This window comes from Echinops telfairi, unplaced genomic scaffold (genome assembly GCF_000313985.2).
Source record: "Echinops telfairi isolate 266 unplaced genomic scaffold, ASM31398v2 ScPeMD7_7457;HRSCAF=8495, whole genome shotgun sequence".
Classification (NCBI taxonomy): domain Eukaryota; kingdom Metazoa; phylum Chordata; class Mammalia; order Afrosoricida; family Tenrecidae; genus Echinops; species Echinops telfairi.
Window position 1 is genome coordinate 34,468,645 of NW_022111357.1, and position 11,827 is coordinate 34,480,471.

The window sequence follows — 11,827 nt, forward strand, 5'->3', positions numbered from 1 at the left end:
GCAGCAGACAGCTCACATACGTGTCTGCTGGGTTCCGACTGGGGACCCATGGTTAGAGCCTACCAGGCAGTTCCTTGCACAGCTCACGTAGCAGGGAATCCGATGGGTGGAAATGTGCCGGTGTCTCAGGTTACTTTGCAGCTTGTTTCAGAGAGACTGAAAACGACACTCATCAATTTTTAAAATTGACTTCCTTCAAATTGCAGGAGAAAGATGAGACAGTCTGCGACCGAAAAATGTGCTGCCTTGGAAACCCCGTAGGACCGTTCTCACTTGTCCCAGAAGATACGTATGGGTTGGAATCTAATGGAGGGCAATGGGTTTGGTTTGAGATCCTCCGAATCAGCATAGTAGTTAGAACATCTTACTGATTTCTCAGGCTGGAAAAGCAAAATCAGTTAACAGTGCAATAGCCAGCTTTTATTTACGTAGGTATTAATAGCATACATCCTACACATGCAAATAACAGTGATCTAAAAATCCAAGGGAGTACACATTATGCTGTAAAGTGAAACCCTGGCCTCATTTATGAGCGTACTGTTGATAGCTCTTAAGTGTGTACTAGGTCGAAACAAACTCATTTGGGCTTTAGCTTACAAATTTAAAAAAATCATTTTATTGGGGGCTCGTACAATTCTTATCACAATCCATACATCCATCCATTGTGTCAAGCACATATGTGCATTTGCAGCCATCATCATTCTCAAAACATTTGCCTTCTACTTGAACCCTTAATATCGGCTGCTCATTTCACCCCCCTCCCTCCTCACTCTCCCCTCCCTCATGAACCCTTCATAATTCATAAATTATTATTATTTTGTCATATGTTACACTCTCCGACGTCTCCCCCGCCCTCTTCTCTGCTGTCCATCCCCCAGGGAGGAGGCTATACGTAGATTCTTGTAATCGGTTCCCCCTTTTATCTTACCATTTAACTGGAACTGAAAACCACTTTCAAGAGGCTACCCCCTCAGGCATGCCTCGGGCGTATGCGAGGAGAACCGGCAAGAACTACAGCTCCCGGCGTGCCTTGGTTCCCGGCATGACTTGCTTGAAGAGAACTACAGCTCCCGGCGTGCCTTGGTTCCCGGCATGACTTGCTTGAAGAGAACTACAGCTCCCGGCGTGCCTTGGTTCCCGGCATGACTTGCTCGAAGAGAACTACAGCTCCCAGCATGGCACGAGCGCGAGTGCAGGGGAACGGCCGCACCTAGCTTCTCCGGCATTCCCCAGCCTTTCAGGTCCCACCCTGAAAAGGATGGAAATGACCGAGGGCGCCCGGGCTCTGGAAGCCGGCGAGATGCGGGCGCTGAAGCCTTGTCTGCTGCGCCGCAACCACAGCCTGGAGCAGCACGGCGTGGCGGCCTCCTGCCTCGCGGATCTGAGGAGCAAGGGTTGGTACAGGACCCGCGCAGGAGGTTGGGGAGGAAGGCCGGTCGGGGGTCCGATGGGTGGTTTGGGGGAGACGTGGGAAGCCGCCCCGAAATGGCTAACTTGAGTGGAGCGCTTTACCGGTTTCGAAGCGTTTCGTAGTTGTTTACGGACGCTGAAACTTGATTCATCTTGCGTGCCACTCTTAAACCGGGGAATGTGGGCGGGAAGAAAGATGCAAATGAAAGCTGAGTAGCTTGCCTAAAATCCTACTGATTTTGGTCCAGATCCAACCCCAGAGTACTCTTGTCACGCCAGATCGCTAAAGTGGGAGTGGGGAAGGCCAGCTGACCCACTGAGGAGCCGGTCCCCTCCGGCAGCTTCTCTGGGACCTAGGCTAAGGAACGGTGTCGGGTGGTGGGTGACTGCGGTGCCGGAAGCTTGCACTGGCAGCTCTAGCCCTTCAGGCTTCCCATTGGCAACAGCTCACTGCCATTGAGTCCACGCCGCCTCCTAGTGACCTGACCCTCCCCCGTGGGTTTCTGAGACGGTCACTGTCGTAGAGATCCTAGTCTTCCTCCCTCGGAGCTGCTGATCGTTTTGAACTGCCAGCCACGCGTATGGAAGTCCAATTCATCACCACTACACCACCAGGGCTCCGCTCATGGCAAAGGGGGTATAATTCACAGTGCCAGTGCTGCCTCCCAGGAATGTTAGGACTCTCAACAAGAACTGATCGATTCAAAGGACTTCCGAGTGTTACCAGCCACAGGGCGTTAAAGGAGGGCGCTAGCCCCAGGGAGGTGGTCACGGTGTGTGTCGGTTCAGTGCTGCCTCTAGCTCCAGTTGATGATGTGCAGAAGTCTTTCAAAAACTGGGAGCAGCCAAACACCTGCCCAGGCTGTGGTGACACAGCATTTGCTGTGTACGTTTTCCCATCTTTTCTGGCCTTTGGGTGCATTGGGTGGATGTACAGTGCCGAGGCTTGTATACTGTGCTTGTGTTCAGTGGTGCCGAGCCGATAAGACGCAAGTTGTGCCGCTCTGTTTGGGGGCTGGACAACTTGGCCTAAAAGAGCTGCTCTGGGCAAAGCCACTTATGCCGCCAGAATGATAGAGATGAAAAGCCGCTGAAGCACACTTCTGTTTTCTCCGGTGCTTTCCTACCCGTTAGAAAGGCTGCAAAGAACAAACGCCTGTATTTCTTTCTGAAATAAAGCTAACCATCGAAGCAATGATGGAACCCAGCCAGGCTTTGGTGTAGTTTACTGTTGGAGGGAAGACGTGAGTGCTTCCTCTGCGTGGTGTAGAGTAGCTGTAGAAATCACTTTTCAAGGCTGGATTTAAACGCCAACTTTTAAAATACATAACCTCCCCGAGCCTTGTGTATGACAAGCACGTGGAAGAGTGGCAGGCCCATATGAAATGCTGTCCCTGCCACCCGATGCATTGATAATTTCCTTATGGATATGAATTTGCGCTTTGGATCTTGAGTTCTCTGAAGGGCAGCATTTTTCAGTTACCACACATTTTGTCTCCCTCAGCTGTTGACATTCTGGGCATTGATAAGTCCCTGGCACCAATCACCTTGGTCCTAGCAGAGGATGGCACCATAGTAGATGATGACGATTATTTCCTGTGTCTGCCTTCCAACACTAAGTTTGTGGCGTTGGCCAGTAATGAGAAGTGGACATACAGCAATTCAGGTAAGAATCCCGGGCCTTATTAAAGACATGCCACGCTGTGTGATACATCAACTATCACCATCCCTTTTACTGCATGACCAACTGGCTGCTGTTTGTCTGGCTATTTAAGCAGCAAACATTTACAAGTTCCTTCTGTGTGCCAGGCACGGAATTACGTCCCAAGCATAAAGATGAGTGAGACCCAGACTCCCTTCTCAAATAACTCACAGACTAGCGGCAGCTAAATGCAGCATGGCAGAGTTCAGTGCTGCAGGCCGGATCCGGCTGCCTGGGTCTGAACCTGTCTTAATGTTTACAAGCTGTGTGACCTTATGCAAATCACCTCTCGGTGCTTTACTGAGGTCATTGTACTACCAGTCTTCTTGGACTGTAGTAAGAGTTAATGTAACACAATATGTATGTAAAGTAACCTGCCCCAAGCTTGATCGCATTAACCTTTGAGGCCGGATAATTCTTGTGGTAGGGAGTTTTCTGATGCCTTGTGGCATGTTTAGCAGCGTCCCTGACTCTACTCATTAGGCGCCAGGAGCAGCTTGCTCCCTAGTTCTGACAACCAAACGTGCCTACAGACTTTTCCAAGTGTCTCTTGGGGAGCAAAATGACTCCCACTCCTGTCGACACCTGATACCTATCGTGATCAGGTATCAGCCTCAAAGACCCAGAGCAAAAAATCATATAATTGTGAATGAGGGGGAGTGTGGAGTGGAGACCCAACACCTATCTATAGGCAATTGGATATCCCCTTACAGAAGGGTCACAAGGAAGAGACGAGCCAGTCAGGGTGCAGTATAGCACCAACAAAACATACAACTTTTGTCTAGTTCTTTAATGCTTCCTCCCCCCCCCACTATCATGACCCCAATTCTACTTTACAAATCCGGCTAGCCCAGAGCATGTACATGGGTGCAGATAAGAGCTGGAAACACAGGGAATCCAAGACAGAGAAACCCCTCAGGACCAATATTGAGAATAGCGATACCATGAGGGGAAGTGGAAGGTGGGAGAAAGGGAGAACTGATCACAATGATATGCATAACCCCCTCCCAGGGGTACGGACAACAGAAAAGTGGGTGAAGGGAGACACTGGTCAGTGTAAGGCATGAAAAAATAATAATTTATAAGTTATCAAGGGTTCATGAGAGAGGGGGGCGGAATGAGGGAAAAAATGAGCTGATACCAAGGGCTCAAGAAGAAATAAAATGTTTTGAAAACGATGATGGCAACAAATGTGCTTGACACAATGGATGGATGTATGGATTGTGATAAGAGTTGCATGAACCCCCAATAAAATGATTAAGAAGTAAAAGAAAATTAAACTTCTGGAAAGAAAAAAGAATACAGAGTGTAACTATACCAAAAATGATTGACTAACATTTGACCATTTCAAGAGGTAGCATATGGTAAAGAACCAATATTGTTAAAGGAGAAAGTCCAGGCTGTACGGAAGCACTGGTGACAAACAAGGTTCCAGGAATGGATGAAATACCGGTTTAAATGTTTCCACAAACATGTCATGCCCGAGCATTAGCTAGTCTGTGCCAGGAACTTTGGAAATAGTTACCTAGCCAAGCAGCTGTTAAGAGATGCCATTCCAAAGAAAGATGAGCCAACAGATTGTGAAAATCATGAAATAATATAATGTGATATAGAAGTAAAATTTTGCTGGAGATAATTCAAAATGTGCTGCAACAATACATCAACAAGGGACTGCCAGAAGTTGATGTTTGGTTCAGAAGTCATGGCGTAAGGGATGCCATTACAGTGTCGGATAGAGCTTGCCTAACAGAGAATATCTATATTTTACTGTCTGTGCAAAGGCTTTCAACTCTGTAGATCATGGCTAATTATGAGCAACATTGGGAACAATTAGATTTTCAGAACACTGGATTGTGCTCCTGTGGAACCTGGACGTGGACTAAGAGGCCTGCATGGTTCAAAATCAGGAAAGGTGTGTATCACGGTTAAATGCCTTGACCGTATTTATCCAATCTGTGGTGAGCAGAAAATCTGAGAAGTTGGGCTACAGAAACAAATTCATAGACACTCATCTGTGTATAAGAGAACGTACATCAAAAAGAATAACTGTGTATCCAGAAAACATCCCAGCCCAGTCCAGATCAAGTCCATAAGTCCCATATTAGCTCATATGTCCAATACCAGTCTGTAAATTCTTCTTCAGACTCAAGAAACATGCAGTGACACCGAGTGTAGGAAGATCACAGGCCAGTGGGTGGAAAGGCCATGCCCACACAGAGGCGTGCTTGGCATGCCCTAATTGACAGACTAGACTATCCCTATAACCTATTTAACACCTTGACATGAAATTACGTAACTGCCACAGCTTGCCTATGAACCCTTAAGGAAAGGTGCTTCTTCCCCCACCGGCATTACTCTGTGGCTTTGCAGGAGGATTTGCAGACATCCTGAGGAGCCCTCTCTGGGTGTATTGGCAGGTGTGTGTGTGTGTGTGTATGTGTCTGAAAGCAGCACTTGTAGGTGTGTGACTGTGACTAGTGTTTTCTCACGTCATTTATCAGACGGAGGTACAGCTTGGATTTCCCAGGAGTCCTTTGATGTAGATGAAACAGACAGCAGGGTCGGAGTAAAGTGGAAGAATGTGGCCAGGCAGCTGAAAGAAGATCTTTCCAACATCATTCTCCTGTCCGAGGAGGACCTTCAGGTAAGCCATGCCCTGTACCTGCAGCAGCACCAGCACTACTCGGCCTGCTGGTGTCTCGCCACGATGATACCGCTTCTCTTCGCTGGTCCTTCATTCCTCTGTGGTCCTCGGAGTATGACTCCAGAGTCTTCCTTTTATAGTTCTGGCTTTCACCTAAAGTGGTCATCATTTTTTAACCTTCACCCTGCATCAGAATTACCTTTCAAAAAACATGGATGACCAGGCCAGGCCCACCCTGGCCTTGATCACGTGAGCGGGGCGGGGGCGAGGGTGTATGGCTTTGGAGTGGGCAGTGGCGTCGGAGCTTCTGGATTCAAGTCTCCACTCCTTCCGTGTGACGTTGAGCTGGTAACTTAACACTTCTGCTTTCAAGTCCTTCTTTTCTGAAAAATATGGATTAAAAATAGAATGTGGTCCTTCAAAGAAATATGCCTGGGGCCCCCACCCTGAGCCTGCCATGGTTCCCAGGGGCTGACTAGCAGATGTTTCGTTCTGAAGGAAGGCTGACCAACAAGCAAGTGAGCACTTCAGACAGGGAGGGGCAGGGGCCACTCAGGACTGGAAGGTCAAGGGAGGCCTCTAAGAGGGTGTGACTTTTTCATAGACCATTTTTAGAGCCACTTTAGATTGACGGGAAAATTGTGCTGAACGGTCACACACACAAACTCCAAACACACTACCATCAAATCCGTTCCAACTCAAAGTAAGCCCAGAGGACAGAGTAGAACTGCCCCGTGGATTCCCAAGACTAACGCTTTATGTACCAAGTCTCGAACTGCTGACCGTGCGGTTCACAGCCCAACATGTAACCACGACGCCACCATGCTCCTTTCACACACACAACTTGATGCATACCTGGCACCCATAGCACAGTTGTCACAGCAAGACGATGGATGATCTTGAACTAAAGTCGGTAGCTGCAGACCCCCACGGATGGCAGGTTCCCTCCCAGACCACCGCAATAAAGTGAACCACACCGTGAAGCAACTCACACGTTTTTGGCTTCCCAGGGCATGTAAAAGTTATGTTTTCACAGGGTGGCATGTGCGCTTGCATGAAAAAGCTTAGCCTACTGAAAGAGTGACTAACTGTGACACACAGAGAGGAAATGAGCACATTCTTGGAAAAACAGCGCTGATAGACGTGCTCGAAGCAGGGTTGCCACACATCTTCTATTTGCTTGGGGGAGTGGGGCCAGGAGGCAGTGACCTGGGGCACACAGTAAAGGCGGTAGGCCCACCGCTCCAGCCGCTCTGCGGAGAGACAAGGCTCTGGACCCCTGTAGAGTTACACTCAGAAGCCCTCTGGAGCGCTTCAGTTCCGTCCCACTGGGTCACGTTTGGTTTGGTTTATATCGGGGTCATTCTTTGTGAGGGGCTGACAAGTGCTTCATGTCATGTGTCCACCCTCAGTGTGGGAAAGAGTCCTTTGTACTTTTCTTTGAGTAAGTAGTAGGAATGCGTTCACGAGGTTCGGGAGACGAGGTACAGAAGGGTCACCAGGTGGCTGCCGCCTGAGTAGCCACCAGCTGATGAGCGGAGAAATAAAATTGGTGTATCTCTGTAGTAGAATATTCGTCAGCCCTTAAAAGGTGTGAAGACATTTCCGTGAACTGTTCAGATTAGGGCTTGCTAGGGGCCGGGGGAGTGGAGAGTAGCAATGACTGCTTTCTGGTCGGTCCAGGGTCTCCTTTTGGGGGGGTCGCAGTTTTAGGACTAGGTACAGGTGATGGTGGTAAAAGGTGAGTTGGGAACCGCTGTCTAGCAGTTCTAGCAGTTTGAACTTCCTCTTCTAAAGACTAGCTGTGATCTCATACTGTATATGCAAAAAAATTGAGCCTTTTAACACATTCTATATATTTTTTATCATTTTATTGGGGGCTCTTACAGCTCTTATCACAATCCATACATCAGTTGTATCAAGCATATTTGTACATATTTTGCCATCATCATTTTCTGAACATGTACTTTCTATTTGAGCCCTTGGTATCAGCTCCTCTTTTTTCCCTCCCTTCCCCTCACCCCCCACCCTCGTGACCCCTTGATGAATTATAGTTTTCATATCTTACACTGACCGCTGTCTCCCTTCACCCACGCTTCTGTTGTTCATCCCCCTAGGGGAAGGGGGGGATGATATGTCAATCATTGTGATTCGTTCTCCCTTCCTCCCCACCTTCCCCCTATCCTCCTGGTACTGCTGCTCCCATTTCTGTTCCTGAGGAGTTGAGCTGACCCGTATTCCGTGTGCCCTGAGCTCTTACCTGGACCAGTGTACATGCCTCGGTGTAGCCAGAATGGAAAGGCAAGACTGAGGTCAGGGTAGGGGGGTGAGGAAGCCTCAAAGAAGCAGAGGAATATTGCATGTTTCATCAGTGCTGCACTGCACCCTGGTTGACTCATCCCTTCCTTGTGACCCTTCTGTGACAGGGTGCCCTATTGTCTCCAGATGGGTTTGGGGTCTCTGCCCTGACCGACCTCGTTCTCTATAATATGTTTTTGTTTGTTTGGGGTCTTCTGGTGCCTGTTACCTGATAGTATTGAAACCTCATGATCGCACAGGCAGGCGTGCTTCTTCCATGCCGCGTCTCTGCTAGATGGCCCCTTGTTTAACTTCAAGCTTTTAACACCCCGGGTGCTATATCTTTTGATAGCCAGGCACAATCAGCTGTCTTCACCACATTTGCTTATGCACACATTTTGTCTTCAGCAATCCTGCCAGGAGGGTGAGCATCACAGAATGCCAGGTTGTTAGAACAAAGTGTTTTTGTGTTGAGGGAAGGCATGAGCCGAGTCCCAAAGGCTGTCCACTTCCTCAATATATTGCCATGTAAATATATGCACATAGGGCAATACCTCTACTTTTATGGATTAATGTATGTACATAGGTGCACACCTCTGTTTCTAGCTCCATCCATAGCTTTGCTTCCTGAGTCTCCCCTGTTTCCCTTTACCTTCCTCCTTTCCCACCATCACGCTCGCCCTTCTGCCTCCTAGTAACCCCTCTCAGCTAGATGCCGGTGCTCCGACACCGCCGGGATCTCTGCACCCTCCTCGTTGTTGCTTTTACTTCCCGTCTGTGGAGCTGTTTGCTCACCGCTCCTTCCAAGTCCTTCCTGAACCATCTGTCCCCGCTTTCTCCTCGGGGCTTGCTTCCCACGACGACACTCTTAGATTGGTGGGCAAAATAACAATAACAGAGACCAAAAAAAGATTGAATAAAAAGAGAAAAAAGGGGAAAAAAAACTAACAAAAAACAAAAAAGCATACATAATTCCAGGTCTGTCCGCCGACCTTCACGACTATCTCCCCACCAGTCCTGGGGGGTTCTGGGAACTGCCTCCTAACCTGAAATCTTTATTTTGGGGGCTCCTGGGGCCGGGTGTTTGTGTCTTTGCTTTGCTCCTGTTGCTGATCTGTTATGTTCCCTTCGTGGTTTGTCCCACTGTGGGGGTTCAGACCAGACTCACTCCCCGCCGTGTGTCCCCAGGATTGTCCTCTGTGGTGGTGTGCTCCGGTGAGGGGACATCATGTCTCCAGCTGTTGTCGGTCCTACAGTCCTCTCTGCGCCTTAGCAAGGCCCGCAACCCCAGGGCGTGGTGTGCCAGGACAGGGCTAGTTCCTGCTCTCTTTGTCTCTGGTTTGCTTCTGCGTGGGTGAGGCCGGCCGGCCGGCCCTGCTCCCCAGCCTGCAGATTCAGTGTTCTCCTCTGTAGCACAGACTTCAAGGTAGGGGGAGTCGGTCACGTTGGCTCTGATTGGAGCCTGCCCTGTAGACTTCTCTGTCTATGAGTTGCTCCATGCGGTTACATTGCCCTCAAGGTTTGGGGAGCCGTGGTGGGGTCTGCACTCACACTCCCATTTCTGTGGCGACATAAACAATACCCTCCCCCTGGGTGGGTCAGTGCCCTACTCCCCTAGTGCCTTCGTCTCTCTGTCTTGTTTTGTTTTTTCCCTTTTCTCCCTGCTGGCCCCCCTTTCCCCTTCTTTGTGTTGGAATGACCTGTACAACCTTGGGGTTGGTCTGTCACCGGCCCGACCCGCACTTCACAGACTGGACATGTGATTTTAAAACTGGACATAGGGAACAGACCCTCACACTTATTTTATATTTTTATCCCCTTTGAGACTAGCTCCTGTGCTGCAAAAGCATTGAAGTGGTTTCAGTGTTCCTTTCCCTCCTCTGTCACCACTCAGAGCCGCGTTCAGAGCGATGGGCCAGGAAACTGAAGGTTTCATAGATGTCAAGGGTGTGACCGCTCTCTCTCTCTCTCTCCCTCATCTGTGACTGTCACACACACACACACACACACATACACACACACTCATATATACAGGGGAAACACACACAACACAGTTGTCAAGGGTGTGACCGCTCTCTCGCTCTCTCCCTCATCTGTGGACTGTCACACACACGGGGAAACACACACAACACAGTTGTCAAGGGTGTGACTTCTCCCTCTCGTGTGGACTCACACACACACACACACACACTCATATATACAGGGAAACACACACAACACAGTTGTCAAGGGTGTGACTTCTCCCTCTCATGTGTGGACTCACACACACACACACACACACACTCATATATACAGGGAAACACACACACAGCACAGTTGCATGGGCCAGCGCATCGGAACCTCGGACTTCTTTAAAAAGAGACTGACTGGCCCTGTTGAAACTGAGGACTTCTCAAGACTGCTGCTCTGGTCCCCTTGAAACCTTGAACCCAGACTAGCCCCTAAGCTCACCACTTAGCTAGGAAACAGATAACCAAATTCAGTAACAAAACAAATTCTTTGCCATCGAGCTGTGGCCGACTTGGAGCAGCTTTACAGGACCGGACATTACTGCCCTATGAGTTTCAGAGATTGGAACCGCTTCCAGGAGGGGAGAGCCCTGCCATTCTCCTGAGGAGCGACGGGGGCTTGCCAGCGGTTTACCTTGTCATTAGCCGCCCAGGGCATAACCCCACACGGCCAGAGCTCCTGTAAATGACAGCTAGGCTCCCATGAGTCCTGTGCTCCTTTACAAAAATAGTCGCCTCTGCAAGACGGACGGATGGACCACAGTGGCGACAAAACAAAGCCCTGCCGGTAAGTGGGACCCGCCCCCCCGCTCATGCCTGAGACACTGCAGCGGTGCCACTGCCCAGCGTGTCCACGTTGTTGAAGGGCAACCCAGACAAGACAGTGTTGTTGCTGACGAGAGAAGCACACCTGGCTGTAGGTCACCTTTTAAGCATAAGAACTTCAGAACTTCTTTAAGGCTCGTTTTTTTTCATGTGAATGTATGCAATAAATTAAGGTGAAAATTATTCTAGGAACTTTTGATTGAAACGAACTCGGATTGTGCCCTGGTCTCATACACCTGCCTTCCCCGTTATATCCTGTGCCATTGAGTCTTCCAGTATCAACGTTGGTTGGGGCTGGGGCTCGCTCTCTGTCTCTCTCGAGGTGGCGGGGCATCATTTTCCTCCAGAAAAAACGGATAAGAAGTGCATGCTTCTCTCCTGACTCTCAGCCAGGCAACGTAGGTCACTTTCGGAAACTGATAAAATGAACCTCTGGAACCGACGTGTAGGGAGCGCCCGTCGACTTCATATGCACCTGTATTCCTCTGGTAGGTGCTTCTCGATGTCCCGTGCTCAGACCTGGCTCAGGAGCTCGGTCAGAGCTGTGCCGCCGTCCAGCAGCTCCAGAACACCTTGCAGCAGGTGCTCGACCAGAGGGAGGAAGCCCGTCAGTCCAAGCAGCTCCTGGAGCTGTACCTGCAGGCTTTGCAGAAGGAGGGGGGCGTCTTGGCCAAGCAGCAAGGTAGGACATGACCCATGCCCAGCTGGTGGGGCGGTGCAGTGAGAAACAAGTGCTTGCGATGTTTCCTCGGGAGCGAGCCCACTGCCGCCATGCAGCAGCGGGACCCTGAGCTGACATGTTAGGACTGACCTGTCATAACAGTGTGCTAACCTCCATCGCCCGCTTGCTTTGCAGAGTCCCACGCTGGGTTTGGTGAAGAGGTAGATACGGTTGACACGGGCCTCACTCACGAGCCAGCCACCAGGATTGCCCTCAGG

The 11,827-nt window shown here is 49.7% G+C and overlaps 1 protein-coding gene across 1 annotated transcript in view; it reads left to right on the forward strand.

Annotated features, from left to right (window-relative positions):
• The first annotated feature begins 1,183 nt into the window (after positions 1-1,183).
• The window catches only part of DFFA (DNA fragmentation factor subunit alpha), a 12,525-nt gene continuing 1,881 nt past the window's right edge, over positions 1,184-11,827 (forward strand). Inside the window, 5 exon segments of the mRNA XM_004718176.2 lie at positions 1,184-1,394; positions 2,915-3,076; positions 5,614-5,756; positions 11,381-11,570; positions 11,745-11,826. Of these exon segments, the coding sequence (XP_004718233.1) occupies positions 1,259-1,394; positions 2,915-3,076; positions 5,614-5,756; positions 11,381-11,570; positions 11,745-11,826 (713 nt within the window). The 5' untranslated portion in view covers positions 1,184-1,258.